The sequence below is a fragment of the Priapulus caudatus genome, unplaced genomic scaffold (assembly GCF_000485595.1).
Source record: "Priapulus caudatus unplaced genomic scaffold, Priapulus_caudatus-5.0.1 Scaffold442, whole genome shotgun sequence".
In the NCBI taxonomy this organism is placed as follows: domain Eukaryota; kingdom Metazoa; phylum Priapulida; class Priapulimorpha; order Priapulimorphida; family Priapulidae; genus Priapulus; species Priapulus caudatus.
In genome coordinates this window covers 14,790-38,684 of record NW_014577503.1, presented here as the reverse complement: position 1 = coordinate 38,684, position 23,895 = coordinate 14,790, and the positions used below count along the sequence as shown (strand labels likewise).

Genomic DNA, 23,895 nt, shown 5'->3' with positions numbered 1-23,895 from the left:
TGGTGACGCGGGCCCATGCCTGATGCTGGCAGAAGCCGGCAACGGTCGGCAGTAGTGGTAGGAACGCTTGCAACGCCACCAACTTGGCAGTGCAGTAGAGGTCGCGTATGTGTGTGGTGGTGCAGGTGCGTGTGGTGGTGGCTCGGTGGTGGTCGTAGTGTGGTGTGGTGTGGTCGGTGTGGTTGTGCGTGGTGTGGTGCGTGGTCGGTGTGGTGGTGGTGGTTGGTAGGTGGTGCCTGGTGTTGCGTCGGTGGTGGTCGCGTGTGGTGTGGGGTGGTGGTCGCCGTGCGGGTGGTCGGTCGTGGTGACAGGATGGTGCACACGCGGGGGTGGTGGTGGCTGGTGGGTGTCGTGGTGGTGGTGCGTGCGTCGGTGTGGTGGGTCGGTGTTGCTGGTAGCGCTAGGTGGTTCGGTGCGTGGTCGGTGGCTGGTGCGTGGTGGTGGTGCGTGGTGGTTGGGTGGTGGTGGCTGGTGGTAGCGTGGTTGGTGGCTGCGTGGTGGTGGAGTCGGCTCGGTGGGGGTGGTGGTGGTGGGGTCGTGGTGGTGGTGAGTGGTGTGGTGCGTAGGTGGTGGCTTCGGTGGTGGCCTGGTGGCTGGAGCACCGTGGTGTGTGCGGTCGGTGGTGCGTGCGTGGTGGTGGCTGGTGTATGGTGGTGCGTGGCTGGTGGTGTGGTGCGGGTGCACATGGGTCGTCGTCGTCGTCGTCGTCGTCGTCGTCGTCGTCGTGACGATGATGGTGGTAATAGCAGTGGTGACAGTGGTTGCAAGACATACATGCAGTTGCAAGTAATTGCAATATTTTTACAAGTTAACATATACATAAAGTTACCTAATGTTATACTGTCTAATACTCTTATATATTGTTCTATTCTTGTGTCATTGTCGAAGTATATTTAAAATGCTACATCACCAGAGTGTGCACGTTCCAATAACGAATATTATCTGCTTTAGTTGTATAGTTGTGCTTGTGTGGTAACTTACTATATGACATGCTGCACACTGGAAGGTTTGGGTGCTTTTCTGCTTCTGCAGAACCTAGACAACAGCTAGTAACCCAAGTTGCTACATCTAGTGGTCATTGGTGGTCTTTATGATGGGTTTTCTGCTGCGTTGTCTATGAGTAGCAGATGACTGTGCAGATATTTCCTGCTATACATGTTTTTCTGCATTGCTTCATGCTTGCTTCTCTTCCTCTGCTTGGAGGCTAACTTTCTCTATGGTTGTTGTGAACTCTATCAAAGATTTTACAAATAATGCTTTCAAGCTATAAATTATTTATATATATATATATATATATATAATATATGTATTAACATTATATAATAATAATATAATATAATATATATATATATTATGTATATATAGAGGTATGCCAGCAACCTAAAGAGTCGGGACCTTGTGATGATCACGTATTGCGCTGGTACTTCTCTGATGAAGATGGTGGCCGCTGTGCACCATTCTACTATGGTGGCTGTGAAGGAAATGAGAACAACTTCGAAACATACCAGGACTGTTCAGACTTCTGCTCAGTAACCAGTATGTGCAACATTCTATCAGGAGTTAATAAAGACAACTTTGTCTTTATTAACTCCTGATTCTATATGATTAGTTTATATGCGCTTTTCTAACACATCTCATCAACAAACAAGACTTGCCGCTTTCATGTTGTTTTCTATTTTTATGCACATGCTAACCTATTTTATCCCTTTTAAAATCAATCGTTTTACTAAATATAGTAAGTACGTAGAACCAATAGGTTTTGCTCTACGGTTAGCATGTTAAGATTGTATATTGCCATTATTTCATTTCTTATTACTTTTAGATTTTTCAAGTGACAAATTTACATGTAGTAAGGTATTCATCTGCACCTGCATGCTCCTGCATTGTCACAATCTATCAGCTAACGAGCTGTGTAGTTAGGAATTTGAGGTCTCATTCACAAGTTAGTCCTAGAGTGTCATGCCAAGCCGACCTCTTTGTTGACACTGAGCGTAATCATGTCACAGTTAGTGTTATACGTTCTCAGTGGTTCATTTACGTCCCCATTAATGCTGTTGCATTTACATTTACAACTGTGGTACCTGAATCAAGAAAATCTGTTGTGATTTAACAGATATAACTACTGATATTATTAATAAATAATATTGCTTTAATTCTGCTTCTAAATGCTGCAGTATGTAAATACTGTTGCTTCTGCATCCTATTTGTTAACAAACTGTATAGTAGTGAGGTTCTAATTATTAATACATTGAAATATAATTATTGGTAAAGCAGTTAGTTTGTACTGAATCCATTTGGATGTTTTAATCATCATGGTTGCTAACTTCTCAGTTTTAGTGGGAATATAGCATTATGTACTTACTTCACCATATCACCTACGAGGCAATTTCAACTGGGTCTTTTTCTGTAATAATTTCTCAGGTAACAACTAAATAATTTGCTAATGATTCAAGTTGTCCAAAATTGTTTATAAACCAGGGCTATGAACAGTTGTTTAATTTCCAGTTTGCCCCACGGACACAGACAGTTTGGCAGGAACGGAGAAAACTAGCAGGAAAAACTTTATTGTATCTTTGAACTCATTCACAGCATTGCATATATTGTATCTTTTGCTATAGCTGAGGTGCCTGCAACCACAACTAGTCCAAGTGATGAATTAACAGAGGTGGCACCAACAGCAGATGAGAAACTGTCAACATACGGTAACAAATCTACTCCATGATACTTTCGATTTGCATTGTATTTAATATTAATTATATTTCGATAAATTGAAAGCGGGAAAAAAATACAAAAATGTAAGTATTTATGAGAGTAACGCATGTCTAAGCATCATTATGTCTCTGTAGCAAGATGGATTGTAATGATCATGCCACTGATCTCTAACATTTCATTGCATAGAAATCTGCCAGCAGCCAAAGGAGGCAGGACCATGTGACAGCTATGTATTGAGCTGGTACTTCTCTGCTGAAGATGGCGATCGGTGTGCACCGTTCTACTATGGTGGCTGTGAAGGAAATGAAAACAACTTTGAAACCCATCAGGACTGCTCTGACTTCTGCTCTGGAGCCAGTATGTATAGGGTTTCTGTGCACACATTTGAATCGCAGTCGGAAGTCGCAGTTTTGAATTGTAAGCACTGCATGGAAAAACTTTTAAATAATGCCACCAGTGTTGACCCGTTGTATAAGTCAGCTGCATTTGTGTTACAGAACCAGTTGAAGCTACTAAGACTCCCGAGGAGACCACATTTGCACCAGTAGATGGTATTGTTTATTAATTTCTTATTATCAGAAACTATAGAATGGAAAATTGGCCAAGCACATATCTGTTTAGCCACCACGCAGTGGAGCTAGTATATATCATACTCTAATTCAACCATGGCTGCGTCACAATTAGGTTTTCGCGTTTTGTCACCTAAATCACGTTTTAACCAGTATTTGGATCTGTTTATTATGGGTTGGCAGTGATTATATAACTGTTTTCCACAATAATTGTAATTGTGTTTATGGTTGATTCTTAACTGTTTTATTTATGTGACACGTATAGCGTAATTCATTAATGGTGTCGTGATGTAATTTGTGCCGTACCTTGTAACGACGAGCAAGTACACTTTACAGACTGGTTTCTGATCTGCAATTCCTGAATCCTGCCAACAAGCTATTTTAGCTATAGTTTGCTTTCTCGTATCCTTACAGGCACCTCAATGATGCCAGACACAACAAGTATGCCTGATACTGGTGTAGAAGGTAAGAGGAAATAATTTTATGCCCAGTTACACCGTCATAGTAGATGCAGGCACATATTTTCTGTCTGGATGGATCTGCTCCTGATAAGTGCACCTATACCTTACATGGTGTTAAAGTTGCAGTGACCTGACAGAAATGGTTCTCTGAGGAGGCTGCCATGTCTTCAAGTAACTGACACCCCCAGTCTGCAAAGTTTGATCCACTAGTCCATGTCAGGCCCAGGCCTGATCGCAGCGTGACTAAATCGCAGCGTCCAGACACAAACTACTCAACCGGGCTAAGTTAGCATGGGTAGACTGCACATGTTCAGTTTAGCATGTGACATCACTCAGCAGACAGCAATGATGGGAAAAAACAGCACCGCCGATGGCATTATTAGGATTTTTACTGAGCAGTTATAAGAGCAGAAGAAGAAGAATATTACCAGATGACCGAATACACAGCGGAAGCAAACAATCGAATCAGGGTATTCGATTATAATCCAATGTTTTTGAGATTTAATTCACTAGTGTATACTCATATATAGTGTTATTTAACAACTTGGTTTACGTAATGGCAAATAGAGGTAGTAACTCGGACGACGATGAGATAAATTAAAGAGTCTGATTACAATTTAGTCAGAAGAATCTATTCTAGAATGAATGGGAAGGCAGACATAGAAATGTGCATATTCAATCACCTGTTAATATTCTTCTTATGCTATTACAGTAATACACTAATACACTATAAATCCTATTAATGCTATCGGCACTGCTGTTGTTTGACTGTCATTGCTGTCTGCTGCGTAGCGTAACATGCTAAGCTAAGCATGTGCAGTCTACCAGTGCTAACTTGGCTCGGTTGAGTATTTTGTGTCTGTACGCTGTGATTTTCGCACGCATCAGACCCAGGCCTAGCTGGCCCAGACTAGTTTGGTGTATTATCAAATTTTGCAGTTTGTACAGGGTATTAGTCCAGACTAGCGCGTATTTAGCCAAGGATTGCGTGTCTTGTGAATGACCATCACTATGGCAATGGAACTTTTTTCTATAGTCAACAAAGGCGAGAGGATTCATGTTCCATTGAATATGGTTCATTTGTTGCAATCTTGGACGTATATGGAGAACCTTATTATTCTAGTAAAGATATGAGGATCTAGTCTGCCAACTATAGTGTTGTAGATAAGGTCTATGTCCCCTGACCTCTGTTTGGCCTGGCTCGTTTAGCTATTTCTGACTAATATATATATTATTTTTATGGGTTAGGGTTAGGGTTAGTCAGAAATAGCTAAACAAGCCAGGTCAAACAGAGGTCAGGGGGACATAGACCCTACGAGCTATAGTGTTGAAGTAGAAATGATTGCACTCGATCAAGCTGTAGTGTGTTGGGGCAATCATTAGGTTAAGTTTGCAAACGTTAAAAAATATTAGGGGTAAAATTAACTCATTTTGATCAAATGCACACTGAAACCTAACAGGTTTTTTCCCCGTGCCATCGTTTAGATATGCCTATAATATATTTCCACATTAATTTAGCTAAGACACTTTAATCTTTTGGGCACGACCAAGTAACTAAAATTGAGTGAAAGGATGTTTAAAAACATTCTAATATGTTTATCAAAACGCAAGTTAAATTTAATGAATTGACGAATATTTTATAGTAAATGTTTCTATTTCAAGATCTGTTGCAATGTCAAGACAGGGTTATTAGAGATGTGGATTTTAATAAAGCGTTATTAGGATCTGACTCATAGATCTTCCACGTTGCTGGCACGTGCATACGGCACTCTGATTGAGCTTCCGTAACGCGCTTACTGCACCATAAACGCTGTTGTTGAGAATATCTGTATGATTGTTTTCAAGCCATCTGTGATCACCCTGTAGTTGTCGGACCGTGCAAAAACTTCACAACGCGCTGGTATTTTTCTACATCTCGAGGCAACCGCTGTGCACCCTTCTACTACGGTGGATGTGAAGGAAACCCGAACAACTTTGCGACATATAAAGAGTGCGCTGACGCGTGTCAGACAGGCAACATTCGATCTCTGCAAGGTGTCTTTCTCTCTGTGTGTAATAAACGTGGCTGATCACCCATAGTCGTTGTGCTGTGCAGCATATTAACTGCACTTGGATCGCACAGGCATGAGATTACTGGTTCTGCTTCATTGCTCAGTGTACAGCTAGTTGGTTTGCCATCATACATTGGTTATCCTTTGTGAGGTTTGATGATTTCCTGTCTATGCAAGCATATTGCAAGCTACTGCGAAGCAAGTTCTTTTTAGATGCACCGAATGCAATTTCTCTGTTAACTTCATGATTCTTTAGGACTTTCACATCAGCAAAGTAGTTGCACATCATAAACACTTGGCTTTCTTAGGTAGGAATGTATTGGCTATATCTCGCAGCTCTATCTGCCACGTAAACCGATTCATGGGATCGTCTTTATGCTCGTTCTTCTATTCTAATAATTTGTCCATTCAACACAACTTACTTGGCACCATGGAATTATAGTTGGGTTTTATATATACGCAGATGCTCAGAAATGCATTACTGAACATAAATTGACCACAACGAATAGCCTGTGTAATTTGATTGTCTAATATAGCACTATAGCATTTTTTATTACCTGGAACAGGGTCCTTCCTAAATTTATTTTATAAATGTAGCATTCAGTTATTGATTTTTGTTTTTTAATTTTTTAATATTGATTATAATGTTATTTAGTCAGCGTAATTAAATATATTACACACGTAACATATCGTGACTATACATACGGGGTCTCTTCTTGGTACTGTTTCAGGTTATAAGCATTCAATCGTTTATGGAAATGTGCTTAAAAAAACTCATGGTGGTACTTATGTTAAATGTAGCTATATAAATTACTTGCAAGTTTTTATCTTCATGCAACAATATTCAATAATTAATCAATAAAATGAAATTCTTTTAAAGTCAGATATCAATATAGGCCCCTACACATTTAACTTTTATTAGAAATGCAGATGGTAGATCTGCTGCCCATGTCTGCATGTTGAGGTCATGAATATCTGCAAGTAACCAGCCTTGACTAAACGCTATGGTTATAGCTAATTGCTTTTTTGCAGCTAAATTAATTCTTACCATCAATCTATGGCATGACTCCAGCCAACTGCATCATAAATCAGTTCGCTGTTTCGGTGGAAACACTAATGTCCGAGGCATGTTTCCCACTACTCTTTAATTCTAATAGTATCCTAACTGTAGCATATACCATCTTTTCTAGCTATAGATTTAATTCTAGTAGTATCCTACAGAGAGAATCACGTAATGCTTATTTTACATCTGTTATATAGCAAACCAAACATTTGAATTCTAATGATGTTTAATAACGTAGACATTTTTATATCCACACCTGATAGTACGCATTGGTTTTAGCAGCTATCATCCAACGCGCTTTTGGATTTACACGTCTTACAATTGTCACCAAGTGCAATTTCATGAGGTTCCCTCATAGTTCCTATAATAGGATTTGCTGGTCGTAGCGGATGGGGCCAGGGTGAAGAGAAGTGTGAATATCCATGCGAGCAATGGTGGTGTTGCCCGTCAGCGGAGGCGCCATAAGACAAGGTTGGGTAAGCTGCTTATTTCATGACCATCGTGCAAAGTGAACATTGACATTGAAAGTCCTTTCCGTGTTTAACTCGTGAGAATCTTACTCGAAAATTCTCAGCTCGCATTGAGATCGAGGTGTGCAATTTGTTGCGATGTTGATTGCATTTGTCGTGTGTTAAGGACATTGGTTGCTCTCGCTCATTGATCGGGTTTTTTGCTGAATCTCTCAATGACTATGTGATTTACTGTAATTGTCACACTGTCACATCCTGTTATAATTTTGCGTAAAGCTAGTTCTAGTGCTTTCTAGTCGATAGGCTTATATATTATGATTGCATCCTCTATCCTTGGCTATCTCTTGCTTACAGATAGTTTTACTACAGGCTGGCTGTTTATTATATATGTGTACCGTGCATAATGTGTATATATGCTATAATAGCATACAGCAATGCAATGTGTACATATGTGTTGACGTCCCATAATGTGTAATTGCTCTGTGGCTATGCTCTTGCATACTATGGCTGTGCAAAGTGTTCTGGAGATTTAAATGCTGTGTAGTGGAGTTTAGCTTTCGTGCTCGCTATAAGAGTAGTCTGCTAAATATCTGTATATATGCTTTAGTTGCAACTTAACTGCAGCGGTTTTGCAACTCAAATGGATTTAGTGAGAAGATGGGGTGCATGCTGACGCCGAGTGCTTATTTCGTATAGTATTCCAACTCTGTACTACAGCTCTGACTCCACGTTGTCGGATGTTTGCATGGGTGGAAGAGGTAGTAGTTGTCTTTTAGCTTCTATATTAGTTTCCACAGACGGTTAGGAGTTTGCTCTTTGTACGAGTTATATCTTGATAGCGCTGCCCTTCTGCAGTTCTACTACTATATCATGGATAGACATTTAGTTCTTACTAGTTCTGAAGACAGGAGTGTGGTTGCTATATATACAACCTGGGAACGCTTGCTCTTGTGCTTTCGCAGTGTAGTCAGTTCAGTCTGTTGTCTTTCAGCTTCACACAGCTTATTACACGTGTCAGGTGACTGGCTTTGCATCTTTTCGTGCGTCTCCTTGTTCGTACAACACTAAACTATCTGCGAAGAAAATCTGGTAACTTGTAGTAATCTTACAGATTACCTGCACTCGAAAGATTATGATTGCTATGAACAACAAACGATGCTGAGATAATGAGCGGTGAAAATCTGGTATTTTCGCCGAAAATTGACTCGAGATACCTGCTGACTGCGATTGTCTCTTGCTTTGAGATAACTTCGGGAAACCTCGCGTGTTTCCGGCAATGATTGACAAATGGAATGAATGACGTCTGTTATTGATTGCCATAGTGATGACCCCCACCTGTGCCCACCTCACGCTGGATGTAGTAAACTCTATAGTACTGACGTAATGAGTCAGCGTTACCATGGCGCTACACAGCGGCAACCGGAAGCAACACACTGGCCACAAAGCGAGAGACAGTCGCAGTAAACACTGAATCGAGTCGGTTTTCGGCCAAAACACCAGATTTTCACCGCTCATTATCTCAGTATAGGGGCATCGTAGGGACAAGCGGTTTGTTTTATATTAGCAAGGTAGGACAGCTGATCAATAATACAGCAAAGAATCGTCAAAATAAAACGGGCAAAGTTTCTTAATTCGACTAATACTGCAACATGGTTTCAGCACTTCATCGTTGTACGCTCTCCTTAATACGCTCGTGGTATAATGCTTAAAAATGTATTTTATAAGTGTGTCATAAGTATTGCTTTCGCAAACAAAGAATCTATGCACTTTGTTTTCCGTTATTGACAGGCGTAGTGTGTACGTGCAATTTGGCGTAAGCGACTGACGTTTTGGCTTTATGTCTTACCATAGAAGCTGGACTCATTTGCGTGTCATGCACTTCATATTCACACACCACGTGCACACACACGCACACGCACACGCACACGCACACGCACACGCACACGCACACTCACATAAGTGCATAATTATAAATTGTATTTGCCTTACATCAGCACCCACGGTGTATGCTTGCAGGTACAACAGAGCCTGAGCAGGTGGAGATGACGACGTTTATGGAAGAAATGGTCACTTCAGCAGCGAAGCTTACACCATATGGTGAGAGTCCAGTCGGTGTAGGACATGAGTGTAGCATTGGCAGCATTTAGCCTGCCTGCATCTGTTCTCTCATGTCTATCAGCAGTTAATTTTCTTGGCATTAAATATTTAAAAAAACTGCTGTGTTCTTACAGTGGCATTATACACGGAGAAAATGGCCTACCTTAGCACTGTCATCCTTTCGGTAATTACGGTATCAGTGCTGTAAATTTATAGCAGTTGCAAAGAATTTTCCACTTACTGCAAATGAGGTCATGCTTTCCGGTGTAACTACAACCTGGTTTGCTAAACCAGTCAGAATTTTCTATGACTGTTCTGTTGAGTCAAATTGATTTGAATGCTAAACATAGCAATTGTGTGCTAATGCAGAAGAATTTGTGTCTATTGTGTTGCTTCACAGTGATCGGACAATAGCAGATATTGTTCACAGTGCTTAGCTTGAAGACTTTATGTATATGTTTATTGTATAAAACTGAATCCAGTGCTGTTGATGACCATGGTTATAAGGAGCACAAGTAAACTCTGCTTGTAGCCAGTTATACTTGTAGAGTGAATATATGGAGATAAATAAGTTAAGAAAAGCAGACCATGCATTCTTGGAGGCTTTTCATTGGTTGCCGTAAAAGAAGCCACGGGACCATTTTCATAAGTATAAGTATTTATGACGTCCTAACTCTAAAATTTCATAACTTTTCACGTAAACTGTCCTGCAGAAGTTATGACAGTACTGACTCATGATGGTCATAACTATTTATCTTGTTTCTAGTAAGGGGCCCAGGCTAATCGAAATACTGCTAGTGCAGTGGCATGCTAATATACAGAAATCGCATCTTCACTGATACAAACTCCACCATGTCTGTGTAGAATTCTATCGATGGGCAAAGATAGGTAAATTCTTCGACACCAACATGTGATGTTTTCGCATCTAATGCTATCTCAATGCTTGAGTCTCTCTATCACAGAAACCTGTCGACTGGCTAAAGATTCTGGGCCGTGTGACAGCTACACGGTACAGTGGTTCTTTGATGCTGAGAACGATAACCGATGTGCTCCCTTCTACTACGGTGGATGTGACGGAAACGATAACCGCTTCGCAACATTTGATGAATGCAACGACTTCTGCTCTAAAGCAGGTAAGATGGATATTTTTCGTTCTACGATCCGTAGGCTAAATTCCGTTCCCTAGATTCTATGACCCACGCTAATGTAATGTATATTAAAGTAAACCAGCAAGTCATGTATCCAGATATGCTGTAACTGCTATCATCTGTATCTTCGCGCTCTAGCTCCATGCCCACTGTTGGATGACTGTGAAAAGAAGTGTGAGTTCGGCCAGCTGTATGATGACAAGGGCTGTCCAACGTGTCAGTGCTCTCCAGACCCTTGCCAGGTAAAACGACGTACTCTCGTCTGGTAGTCAACTCCACTGTTTAATTTGAGTTTTTCTCAATGTCGTCCAGTTAACAGGTCTTCATGGAAGTGTATGTCTCAATAAGGCAAAAGCAAGTGCATGGAGTTCAGAACATTTACATTAAACAATCACTTTGTCTATGTAATATAAGGTGTACTTGTGAATTAGTTAATTGCAAGCAACTAAAGAACATGAATGATCGTCGTATGTTTCCTGGTTGGCATGTGTTTGTTTCTGCATTATTAATCTCTATTATTTAGTTGTAAATTGTTGTTGTGAAGTATATAATTGCACACGCCTAAACAAGAAAAGGTTGCAACTATGTATTGTAGTCCTATAAGTGAATTCCTTGTGTTTATCATATCTATTTTATTGATGATGCTATGTGTAGGACCACTATTGCTCTGAAGATGAAGAGTGTGTCGTGGTTGAGGTGAATTGCATCACAGCACCATGCCATCCCACAGCCGAGTGTAGAACTAGTGAGTGTGTTCTTTGTTTTTGGAGTGCTATAGAATTTTATGAAACGCTATCAAATGGCATTGTCCTATAGGCTATAGAAATAGGTGTATTTCGCTGGAGTGAGGTTAGCAACTTCATCCACATAACAGTGAGTAGCTTTGCTGGACCAAGCTTCGTACAGACCTGACAACGCAACGCAACGCGTGTATATATAATAATTATGTGCACATGTAGAAACTACTACTGTATACAAGTGTTGTGACTATGCATCAAAGAAAAACAATGATGATATCCCACCTATTTCTTCCCTTTGGGAGAGAAAATTTTTTCATTTCGTTCTTCATATAAACTAATTTTAAGGCCTTACAGTGTTTGTGAAGCTTCTTGAAGCAAGTCCTTATGATAACGTTGCATTCATTTTTTGCATTGCAGAAATGGGGCCTACAGAAATTCCTGCGGTACCAACATTCCCTTACGGTATGAATACTTTGCAAAGTGCAATGCTGATGAAGAGTAATATTATATGACATTTCGATTTTTGGTCAGAAACTCCACAGGCCTTTAAAAGTCATTCCCTGGCAGTAACTCCACCATGTATAATAGCACTCAAATTAGATGCTCCCAGTATCTAGGTGTCTTACTTGCGTACTTACCTGCTAGACATCATACCTGTCTGCCCCAACAGTACGTGGCCTCAAGAGTGTTTAGGTGACGAGCTGTGTGTTTCAATTGTGACACGTTGTTTCTGCATGCAGTAACTGAGCCTGAAGCACCAGTGATTATCTCGGGTAGCTCGGCAATACAAGTACAGCAGGGCTCGGATGCCATGCTCCCCTGTGTTGCAATCGGCTCCCCAACACCATCCATCACCTGGTTCAAGGTACGCATTGCGTTTCTACATCTATGCATTCTTATTCAGCCATTCGTTTTATTACACAAGGATTATTCAACACAGTTATTGAATGAACACTAGCGATGTATGCTGATGTAGTGTTGTGTTATTTCTGATGAAGGGATCGGATGCCATCCTTGGCAAGAATTCCCGAATCAAACAGGACAAGAACGGAGCGCTGAAGATAGAGGCAGTCGCGCAGGAGGACGCGGGCAGCTACACGTGCAGAGCATTTAACGGCATCGGTCCACAGGCAGATCTAACCATACCACTCATTGTTGAAGGTACGTTTGATTGAAGATGTGACATTCAGCAAACCTCACGCGAATTCACCACTCTCCTTCATTACCACAGCTGTATCATGTTCGTTGATATATGCCCATTCAGAGTTGAATTTAGGACGTAGGGGGCAATCCAAAACTTCATTGTGAGGTAGAATCAGGGGTCAAAGTTCTAGAGTGTTATAAGGCTAGCAGCATGATTGCCGAGGTTCCTGAAGGGAAGGGTTTAACCATCTTCAACTTACCTGTTGCTATTATGTGAGGGGTATTTACTGATGGTGAGGAGCTTGCAAGCTCATGTTGACATATCTGTTACAAATGTACTGTCTTTAAATTAATAAAAAAATTTGTTGATGTTATGATCTTCTACCACAGTGCCAGCCAGGATTGAGGGCGTCATCTATGAGAAAGTAAAGGGAGTGATTGGAGAAAGCCTGGAGCTGCACTGTCCAGCATATGGTGTTCCAGTTCCAGAGGTCATCTGGCAGAAAGGTAATAATGTAGATAATGGGTACCAGCCAAAGACTTATAACCTATTTTACATTATGACCATAATTCAGTTGCTAAAACGTTGTTAACCAAAACGTTTAATATTGAAGTTTTGTTGTAGTGTAACTGCTAGTTTGATGTTTATGGTGATGATAACACGTGGCAGGCGCTTTTTAATATGCATAAAGCGCCTTAAATAATGCAGTTGGTAGTTAAATCCATTAGTATTTAATAGGGGATAATTTATTTGTCACTGACCTGTGTCTGGTCCAAATGATAGCATATTCAGTCGTGTATACATATCAGGAGCTTATAAATGGATCCATTTATAAGCTCCTGTACATATGTATGTACATGTGCGTGCGTGCGTGCGTGCGTGCGTGCGTGCGTGCGTGCGTGCGTGCGTGCGTGCGTGTATGTACATGTATACCGACGTCACAACCCACCCAAGGTTCTTCCAGGTCTTCAAAACGTGTCTGGACTGACATGCCTTCAAAGTTGTTGCTAATTTGCGACATCCCATAAATCCTCCTACATGTCTTAATTGCCTAACCGACATGCATTTTTCTCCAGCTGTGTTTAATTTTGACAATCCCAAAACAGTCATGCTGTGTTTTGTCAGCTTGATGTATACGTCTTCAAGCTGAACAATGCTTTATGAAGTGCTTAATTGACTCTAATTGGTACAACCACCTCCGGGCCCTCATCCATCCTTTCATCAATGACATATGCCTTCTGAAATTCCTGGGGAGAATCCTGTGGCTTATGATATTAAGTTAGAATGGGCATTTTATATTATTCAAATATCCTGAACATATTAATCTTTAGTGCTTTTAATTTATTTTGCATTGTGCTGTATTAATTGTGTTTTCTCACGCAGAGTTCAGGGGCTTATTGGGATTTAATTCCACTAATTCATATGAATATACTTATATTTCAATAATATTTCGACCTGTAGGTTCAACAGGTGTTACAGAGCAGCAGCAAAGGGCAGATAGCACCTGGGCAAGGAGATATGGTATTTGTATATGCCCTATCTAAGACAGGTCTATTGCACATTGTGTGACATAGCTAGCACTCATGTTGTTTTTTATTTTCATAGACCATTGCCTAGCAGGACGGTCTGTGGAGAACATAGCATGTGTAGCAATTATCACCTTAGTTATGCATGTATGTATGCACTATAGAAGCACTTGTGAGCAAGATGCATTTTAAAAGGTCATTGCTACACCACGATCTGGTTGGCAATAATAATTATCTAGCATCATAACGGTGGATTTGTTTATTGGCACTGTCAGCAGAGGTGGCATGTTGTGGCCAAGTATCAGGCTGACCTTTCACATGTGTAATTAAAATTAGTTATAAGAATAGTGTATTACTCTACAGTAACTTGTAATTGTGCCATATTTATATAGTAATACACTTAAATGATATCTTAATGCTGGTCTAATAGTTATAATCAGAAAAACGTGCCAACTAATTGTAGGTAATTATTTAGAATTAGTTCGCACAAAATTTATGTATTAGCTGCACAAGCACGTATGATTAGTGGTGTGGTAAAATAATCTTCACTGTAAGGGTTACTCTGGTGGTTACTAGTTACCACGTGGTGCACAAACTTGGTTCGCATACATCTGTGTCTGTGTGGTTTCTCTTTTAAATGGCCGTTTCAAACTGCTTGGCAGAATTTAGTTTCAATGCATTTGTGGCATTCAAGTGATATCTCTTCGTGTCCCATGTATATAGCTCGTGTAAAAGAAGGTCAATGATTACCAATGCTACTGAGTCAGACCAGAGGTTGTCGATGTCTTGTAAACTCTTGGCGTTGCTATGCAATATGACTAAATAAAAATATGAGATTGCAGAACAGAGAATGCCTCGAATGCTGGATAGTGGTTGTCGTCACAATTCTGCTAAGTAGAATGAAATTTTGCTGTTAATTTGTGTGCTGTCTCGTCTCGTCCAATCACGAGATGTCTAGTAGCCTACTGTTTTCTGTTTCAGTTTATATGTGTGGTTTTCTTGTGTAGGGCAGATCAATTATTGACCATCGCTATAAAGGTTACAATAATGCATGTTTGCCTTGTAAATATTTCATTTGAAACTGCTAGTTGTTCATGTGTGCTTTCGTGTTACTTCTGGGCTCGCAAATTAAGCTGCAATTAGACACTCTCAAACAACTGGTACACAGTTGGGTGTGAAGCAGGTTGCCCCTCACCCTCCGGACACTATGCCATTCTGCCACTGTGCAGGGTGGTCACCGTCACCGATACCCCTTTTTGATGTATCGTCATTATCTTTCTCCAGGACCAATCAGACTCCCTTCATCGAACCCACGCTTTACGGTATACTCTAACTACTCACTGGTGATCAGCCCAGTGCAGGAAGGTGATGACGGTGTGTATGGCTGCATGGCAAGAAATGGACTCGGCCCCACTGAGCGCAAGATTATCAGCCTGACCCTGAACGGTAAGTGCCGCAGACGTCGTCACTCTAGCAGGCAATTAAAAATAGGGGGGGGGGCATTCGATTGTGCTCTTTGGGAAAGTTGTGTCGCAGATCTTTACTTAGTCCGTGGATCACAGGAAGGGCTACTTATGGTCTGTCATGAACCTTGTTTTGTCATTAGCATCAACGTATATTGTGTTGGTGTTTTTGTTATTATTAATATTATTATTACTATTTCAATATTATTGTTTCTTGCCTTGTGAGTTTATAAACGATGTTCTTAATGGTCTTCCAGAGCCTGTTAAAGCCGTGATCCTCACACATACGTCAGCATATGACACGGGAGATGTAGTATCACTGCAGTGTGTAGGCAGTGGTTATCCTCAGCCACGCATTGATTGGACATTCAATGGTCTGGTAGGTATATTCTAGGTTTTAGCTGTTAGAACATAATTATAATATATATAATAGATTATAAAATACATCGGATAAAAAATGTACTTAATTCTAAGTGCTAATGCAATGGTCTGTACTTATTGTATGAGTTTAATTAGCTAGTATGCTAATGATTCAGAAAATCTTCGCGTGTTAATTTAATGAACATATAGGCAGCAACAGTATTTACACGTCATTGTAATCTTGCCTCCAGCCACTGTACACAACTGGACGTCGCGAGGTGTATGGTAATGGCACACTTGTGCTGCATGATGTCAGCAAGGCAGATGATGGCAGGTACTCGTGCAAGGTCTCCAACCAGCAGTCGTCATCTTCAACGTCAACGTATGTCAACGTCAGAAGTGAGTATGCTTCAAAATGTTGAACGTTTTATTGTTCATGTACCCGGTGACATTCTGATGAATATAGTTGTAGTTCATACCTACTAACTTGTGCGTGTGCGCGCGTGCGTTCGTGCGTGGCGCGCGTGCGTTTGTGCGTGGCGTGCGTGCGTGCGTGCGTGTTCATGGTTCGCACAGTCCTTAAAAAGTCCTTGAATTTGAGGGGAGTCCTTGAAAAGTACTTGAATTTAGTAAATGTTTATTTTGTGCTTGAAAAGTCCTTGAATTTCATGAAAATGTCTATGAATTTTTAGAAAGAATCTTTGCCTGTAATAAAAAAAAGAAAGAAATTTTGTACCATCAATAATGTGCAAACCTCAATAAAAATTGTGTTAAATGAGCTTAAAAAGCTATAGACACGATAGACAGTTAAATGATGATCACAAATTACGTAATGTCAGTAAAATCAGTCAGTAAATCAAGGTATGTTGTAGAAGGGTTTATTAATGTGATCCAGGAAAGTTAGAGGTGACAGTGATTAAGAATGGGGTTATTATTAAATTAATCCAGGTATGGTTTGTTCTGTGTATGAATTCCGATAAAATGTCCTTGAATTTCCAATAAATGTCCTTGAAAAGTCCTTGAAAAAATTTTCAGTCTTGTATGAACCATGGTTTGTGTGTGTGTGTGTGTGTGTGTGTGCTGTGTGCGTGTCGGGTGGCGCATGTGTGTGTGTGTGTGCGAGTGTGTGTTGGGGGGGGGGGGCATGCTAGCGTGTCTGTGTGCACATGGCTGCGTAGGGTCACCAGTATGATGCAGTCATTCAGAGTGAGTGATATTTTCCTGAGCCACCTAGCTTAGCAAGGTTTTAGCACGTATACGTAAATTTTTCAACACGTCGGTGCATCTCGTACAGGTCTGCGAGCAGATACAGAACAAACCTTTTACAGAAAGTCATAAATCTTCGGTATTTGTCATTCACAGCTGTCACGAAGAAGCCAGACACTTGCCGCGATAATCCCATTCTCGCCAACTGCAAGCTTATTGTGAAGGCACGTCTGTGTGGCAACCGTTACTACTCCAAGTTCTGCTGCAAATCGTGTCACGAGGCAGGACAACTGTGGTAGTTCCCAACGCAGATGTACAGCAACAGCAGTTGACCACGTTGGTTGCTAGTGGTCATCAGTCATAGTAGTGACTATCAATCATTTTTTTAGTTATCATTTTTGTGTATGTAGTTACCGATGGCTATTATAGCGATCACTGGTCAGCGGTGGTCACTAACCTCATGCCTGCAAGGCAATCCCAGAAGTCAGTAGCTGCTGTATTGTGGGATATGGTTCTGCGAAGGATTACCAAGATATTTATGTGCCCTGTATGTATGTTGACATGAGTTTTAATTTTTTTATGCTTCTAAAACTATGACCATTTTAGTAAATAATTGTAACCGTTATAAATGTTTGCTTAGTGTTAAATCCAGTAGTTGTCGCCATTTTGTAGTTAAATAAATCATGAATACGGAGAATTTTTAATACATGTGAAGGTGTCACTATATTTATACATGTATCTTTAGGTGTGTGCAGTTCTGATGGCCTTTTAAATGAAGTTATTCTTTTTATTAATTATAAATAATGTAGGAAATCAAATTTATAATGACTGTTATAGAATGTCACTTGAATACGCCGTCAGTGCTAGGAAATGTATATCTGCAATAGTAGATTAGACGTAATAATTGCATTTACAGTGCATTTTTAAGTAATGTACATTGAGTACATGTGAAAGATCTCAGGAGCTGGAAAGCACTGGTGCTAAAATGGTTTTCGAGATCTGTTATAGCGACCTAAAATTAATTGCCATTGTTTACGATTTACCTTCAGAAACCACCAATGAGAAGCAATGAGCCGAGTGTATGTGTATACCACGCTGTGGCACTGAATTTAATAGCGTGTTAAGTAAATGTATATTCATGTATGTCGAATCTCCAGGTAATAACTCATCCATAGGGAATCTCGGACCGTTTGTGAATACATTGATTTTGCGGTTTTTAAAAATTATCGGAAAATATCCATCTGAGATCTCATCATAATTACATCAATAAATGTTCGATGGTTCTTCGCCTTGTTTCCTTTTTATTACCGTATATGCACTGTTATGATTAACTCACGTTTGCTCGTACATTTGTTTGTAACGCGCCAGGATTTCTAGTGTACAAGAGACAACAAAATCGTCATATAACGGCCGCCGTCGCGAACCATGCACTGTCAGCTTTCTTTATGAAAACGCACCGCCAAAACTCCCAGGATCTGCATTGTCCCGACAAATTCTACTGTACTGTGTTAACACGTGTGAACTTTATTTCATACGATAATTATTTGGGTCCTATCTTGCCAAAATGCAAAAGCATTGGTCTTAAAACTCTTAGCTAGGAAGCTGCTTTACAAGCGCAGAAGTAATATTATTATTACCGTTATGAGAATCTCATGAAATGGAGCTACTAAATGAAAATGTCTGGTAGTGCTGTTAATCATATTACGGCTAAAGGTATAATACGTGTAATAAACGATGCTAATTGGGATAAGCTCAAAATGCGCGCTGTCGTGTAGGTGTATATTACTGTGCCATGATCAAAGTTAATCTAGGTTATGCACGCGCCAGATAAATTTCCAGGTTTTTCCAGCATGTATGTATCTGTACGCAAATGTTAGTAGTTATGTATTGATTAAGGCAGTAAAATCGTGGGTGATTACTTATGACCCCAATAGGAAGTGTGTGATTATTATTCAACATGCTTACGAGTAAAAGTTAATAAAATTTTATTATTGCCAGTTAAGAATGCGTTTCTGCGCTTGAAACCCAGTCTGTTTACCAAATGGAATTAATGAGTGCCTACCTCATTAAGTTTCATTTCATGTTCATGAATGGAGTCAAGAGCGTATTAAGAAGGCTTCTTAATACGCTCTTGATGGAGCGTACCTCTCGCCTATTAATGGCGACCTTATAAAAACCTTACCTGCTCGATTAATCGCACAATAATTATGAATGAATGCTCGCTGCCATTTTATACGTTGGAAGAAAGAAGTACACTTGTAAATTGCCACCGTATGCGCCGAACCTTCTATTACTGTGCTCGTGTTGTACATGAATGAAATCGTCTGCACTATAACCTCTCACATACGCGATTCTATATTTATCATCGATATTTAATTGTTTCTTTATAATAATCCGCCGTATTTCGCTGGTGACGCGTTATTACTCGGGTGTACGAAATATATGGATAATTCAGCCATCACAATAAATAGGTACTGTCAATATTTGTGCGTGTGTGTGCGTGCGTGCGTGCGTGCGTGCGTGCGTGCGTGCGTGCGTGTATGTACATGTATACCGACGTCACAACCCACCCAAGGTTCTTCCAGGTCTTCAAAACGTGTCTGGACTGACATGCCTTCAAAGTTGTTGCTAATTTGCGACATCCCATAAATCCTCCTACATGTCTTAATTGCCTAACCGACATGCATTTTTCTCCAGCTGTGTTTAATTTTGACAATCCCAAAACAGTCATGCTGTGTTTTGTCAGCTTGATGTATACGTCTTCAAGCTGAACAATGCTTTATGAAGTGCTTAATTGACTCTAATTGGTACAACCACCTCCGGGCCCTCATCCATCCTTTCATCAATGACATATGCCTTCTGAAATTCCTGGGGAGAATCCTGTGGCTTATGATATTAAGTTAGAATGGGCATTTTATATTATTCAAATATCCTGAACATATTAATCTTTAGTGCTTTTAATTTATTTTGCATTGTGCTGTATTAATTGTGTTTTCTCACGCAGAGTTCAGGGGCTTATTGGGATTTAATTCCACTAATTCATATGAATATACTTATATTTCAATAATATTTCGACCTGTAGGTTCAACAGGTGTTACAGAGCAGCAGCAAAGGGCAGATAGCACCTGGGCAAGGAGATATGGTATTTGTATATGCCCTATCTAAGACAGGTCTATTGCACATTGTGTGACATAGCTAGCACTCATGTTGTTTTTTATTTTCATAGACCATTGCCTAGCAGGACGGTCTGTGGAGAACATAGCATGTGTAGCAATTATCACCTTAGTTATGCATGTATGTATGCACTATAGAAGCACTTGTGAGCAAGATGCATTTTAAAAGGTCATTGCTACACCACGATCTGGTTGGCAATAATAATTATCTAGCATCATAACGGTGGATTTGTTTATTGGCACTGTCAGCAGAGGTGGCATGTTGTGGCCAAGTATCAGGCTGACCTTTCACATGTGTAATTAAAATTAGTTATAAGAATAGTGTATTACTCTACAGTAACTTGTAATTGTGCCATATTTATATAGTAATACACTTAAATGATATCTTAATGCTGGTCTAATAGTTATAATCAGAAAAACGTGCCAACTAATTGTAGGTAATTATTTAGAATTAGTTCGCACAAAATTTATGTATTAGCTGCACAAGCACGTATGATTAGTGGTGTGGTAAAATAATCTTCACTGTAAGGGTTACTCTGGTGGTTACTAGTTACCACGTGGTGCACAAACTTGGTTCGCATACATCTGTGTCTGTGTGGTTTCTCTTTTAAATGGCCGTTTCAAACTGCTTGGCAGAATTTAGTTTCAATGCATTTGTGGCATTCAAGTGATATCTCTTCGTGTCCCATGTATATAGCTCGTGTAAAAGAAGGTCAATGATTACCAATGCTACTGAGTCAGACCAGAGGTTGTCGATGTCTTGTAAACTCTTGGCGTTGCTATGCAATATGACTAAATAAAAATATGAGATTGCAGAACAGAGAATGCCTCGAATGCTGGATAGTGGTTGTCGTCACAATTCTGCTAAGTAGAATGAAATTTTGCTGTTAATTTGTGTGCTGTCTCGTCTCGTCCAATCACGAGATGTCTAGTAGCCTACTGTTTTCTGTTTCAGTTTATATGTGTGGTTTTCTTGTGTAGGGCAGATCAATTATTGACCATCGCTATAAAGGTTACAATAATGCATGTTTGCCTTGTAAATATTTCATTTGAAACTGCTAGTTGTTCATGTGTGCTTTCGTGTTACTTCTGGGCTCGCAAATTAAGCTGCAATTAGACACTCTCAAACAACTGGTACACAGTTGGGTGTGAAGCAGGTTGCCCCTCACCCTCCGGACACTATGCCATTCTGCCACTGTGCAGGGTGGTCACCGTCACCGATACCCCTTTTTGATGTATCGTCATTATCTTTCTCCAGGACCAATCAGACTCCCTTCATCGAACCCACGCTTTACGGTATACTCTAACTACTCACTGGTGATCAGCCCAGTGCAGGAAGGTGATGACGGTGTGTATGGCTGCATGGCAAGAAATGGACTCGGCCCCACTGAGCGCAAGATTATCAGCCTGACCCTGAACGGTAAGTGCCGCAGACGTCGTCACTCTAGCAGGCAATTAAAAATAGGGGGGGGGGCATTCGATTGTGCTCTTTGGGAAAGTTGTGTCGCAGATCTTTACTTAGTCCGTGGATCACAGGAAGGGCTACTTATGGTCTGTCATGAACCTTGTTTTGTCATTAGCATCAACGTATATTGTGTTGGTGTTTTTGTTATTATTAATATTATTATTACTATTTCAATATTATTGTTTCTTGCCTTGTGAGTTTATAAACGATGTTCTTAATGGTCTTCCAGAGCCTGTTAAAGCCGTGATCCTCACACATACGTCAGCATATGACACGGGAGATGTAGTATCACTGCAGTGTGTAGGCAGTGGTTATCCTCAGCCACGCATTGATTGGACATTCAATGGTCTGGTAGGTATATTCTAGGTTTTAGCTGTTAGAACATAATTATAATATATATAATAGATTATAAAATACATCGGATAAAAAATGTACTTAATTCTAAGTGCTAATGCAATGGTCTGTACTTATTGTATGAGTTTAATTAGCTAGTATGCTAATGATTCAGAAAATCTTCGCGTGTTAATTTAATGAACATATAGGCAGCAACAGTATTTACACGTCATTGTAATCTTGCCTCCAGCCACTGTACACAACTGGACGTCGCGAGGTGTATGGTAATGGCACACTTGTGCTGCATGATGTCAGCAAGGCAGATGATGGCAGGTACTCGTGCAAGGTCTCCAACCAGCAGTCGTCATCTTCAACGTCAACGTATGTCAACGTCAGAAGTGAGTATGCTTCAAAATGTTGAACGTTTTATTGTTCATGTACCCGGTGACATTCTGATGAATATAGTTGTAGTTCATACCTACTAACTTGTGCGTGTGCGCGCGTGCGTTCGTGCGTGGCGCGCGTGCGTTTGTGCGTGGCGTGCGTGCGTGCGTGCGTGTTCATGGTTCGCACAGTCCTTAAAAAGTCCTTGAATTTGAGGGGAGTCCTTGAAAAGTACTTGAATTTAGTAAATGTTTATTTTGTGCTTGAAAAGTCCTTGAATTTCATGAAAATGTCTATGAATTTTTAGAAAGAATCTTTGCCTGTAATAAAAAAAAGAAAGAAATTTTGTACCATCAATAATGTGCAAACCTCAATAAAAATTGTGTTAAATGAGCTTAAAAAGCTATAGACACGATAGACAGTTAAATGATGATGTGTGTGTGTGTGTGTGTGTGTGTGCGTGTGCGTATATACATGAGAGCATCGCGGTTTATGAACTCGTTTTCGATAGTAGGCCTAATATGTTTAAAGTTTAATATACAGTCGAACTAAACCTGCTTTATTTTTTAAGTCAACTATATGGAGCTACCGTTGAGTGCTTGTCCTGGGGTAGCGGCTTGAAATAATCAGATGTGCTAAGATAAGTTCACTTACACTGCATAAATTTAAGAACGAGGCTCTACTAAACTTTATCCTGATGAAAATATTTTCGAAAAAAGTCGTTTTGGCGGTCGCACTCATTGAATTATATATTATTCAATTATTAATCTCTCATTCTCTCATTAATATAGCTGTAAACAACTATATATATGAGTCTAAGGTATATATGATGACTATAAAATGCTAAAACTACTTGTCACAGATTGTCCTTGAAAAAAACATGTCCTTGAAATGTCATTGAAAGTCTTTGAAACAAATTCACACTCGTGGGAACCGTGTAGTCACTGTAGCGAGTACCTGACAGTAATAATGTACCATATAGAATTAACCATCACGAAAAACCAAGAAAATACCAATAATACCTTTTCATTTAATATCTGGTGCTATCTATTTCTATTTATCTATATCTGATATGTCTATCTATTTATATGGTACTTTAATCTATATCCTATCAGGTTATATTCTCTCGGGAATAAGTCCCATATACCAAATGGTATCGCCTACGACCCCGTTAGCACGGTGAATTTTACTCAGGGAAATGGCTGGTTTTCAGTCTCGACTTTTTCACGCCCCAGAGCACAAAATATGATTATACGGCTATAATACGTGTTTTACAGTCGCACATACACACGCGCTAACGGACGCGCACACGTGTGTCCCCGCGCCTCTAGCGTTTTTATTGCATTGCTCAAAAAACGGCCACCGCTCGTCCCTAATAGGTACATAACGTACCCCGAAAACGTACATAAGGTATACATCACGACTTTATTACTACGTCGCCCAGGTGTGTGTGTGTGCGTGCGTGCGTGCGCGCGCGCGGGTGTATGAAAAGAGATAACTAATACAATTACTAGTTATTTGTCTTATAAT

The 23,895-nt window shown here is 40.2% G+C and overlaps 2 protein-coding genes across 16 annotated transcripts in view; both read left to right on the top strand.

The window, feature by feature from the left end:
• The window catches only part of LOC106810456 (papilin-like), a 126,471-nt gene extending 107,459 nt beyond the window's left edge, over positions 1-19,012 (top strand). For 13 of the 15 annotated variants that reach the window (XM_014813819.1, XM_014813821.1, XM_014813820.1 and 10 more), the window contains 18 exons: positions 1,366-1,536; positions 2,619-2,702; positions 2,899-3,069; positions 3,210-3,263; positions 3,696-3,746; positions 9,343-9,423; positions 10,386-10,556; positions 10,710-10,813; positions 11,226-11,316; positions 11,729-11,773; positions 12,052-12,176; positions 12,310-12,472; positions 12,845-12,961; positions 13,917-13,976; positions 15,266-15,427; positions 15,702-15,823; positions 16,056-16,203; positions 17,167-19,012. In XM_014813819.1, coding sequence (XP_014669305.1) covers positions 1,366-1,536; positions 2,619-2,702; positions 2,899-3,069; positions 3,210-3,263; positions 3,696-3,746; positions 9,343-9,423; positions 10,386-10,556; positions 10,710-10,813; positions 11,226-11,316; positions 11,729-11,773; positions 12,052-12,176; positions 12,310-12,472; positions 12,845-12,961; positions 13,917-13,976; positions 15,266-15,427; positions 15,702-15,823; positions 16,056-16,203; positions 17,167-17,309 — 2,063 coding nt within the window. In that variant the 3' untranslated portion in view covers positions 17,310-19,012. The remainder of the gene's footprint in view (positions 1-1,365; positions 1,537-2,618; positions 2,703-2,898; positions 3,070-3,209; positions 3,264-3,695; positions 3,747-9,342; positions 9,424-10,385; positions 10,557-10,709; positions 10,814-11,225; positions 11,317-11,728; positions 11,774-12,051; positions 12,177-12,309; positions 12,473-12,844; positions 12,962-13,916; positions 13,977-15,265; positions 15,428-15,701; positions 15,824-16,055; positions 16,204-17,166) is intronic. The other 2 variants (XM_014813832.1, XM_014813826.1) reach the window with 1 other exon arrangement.
• Positions 19,013-19,978: 966 nt separating this feature from the next.
• Positions 19,979-22,437, top strand: LOC106810458 (neural cell adhesion molecule L1-like). The gene is made up of 4 exons (XM_014813835.1): positions 19,979-20,152; positions 21,442-21,603; positions 21,878-21,999; positions 22,232-22,437. Exons 2-4 carry the CDS (start codon positions 21,546-21,548, stop codon positions 22,400-22,402), a joined length of 351 nt encoding a protein of 116 aa, XP_014669321.1. The 5' UTR covers positions 19,979-20,152; positions 21,442-21,545; the 3' UTR covers positions 22,403-22,437.
• Positions 22,438-23,895: the final 1,458 nt, after the last annotated feature.

Excerpts from the sequence above, each read along its gene's own strand:
- LOC106810458 (XM_014813835.1), top strand. The coding sequence starts at position 21,546 with ATGGCAAGAAATGGACTCGGCCCCACTGAGCGCAAGATTATCAGCCTG. Across the intron at positions 21,604-21,877 it reads TATCAGCCTGACCCTGAACG|AGCCTGTTAAAGCCGTGATC; the intron begins GTAAGTGCCGCA and ends ATGGTCTTCCAG. Across the intron at positions 22,000-22,231 it reads ATTGGACATTCAATGGTCTG|CCACTGTACACAACTGGACG; the intron begins GTAGGTATATTC and ends TCTTGCCTCCAG.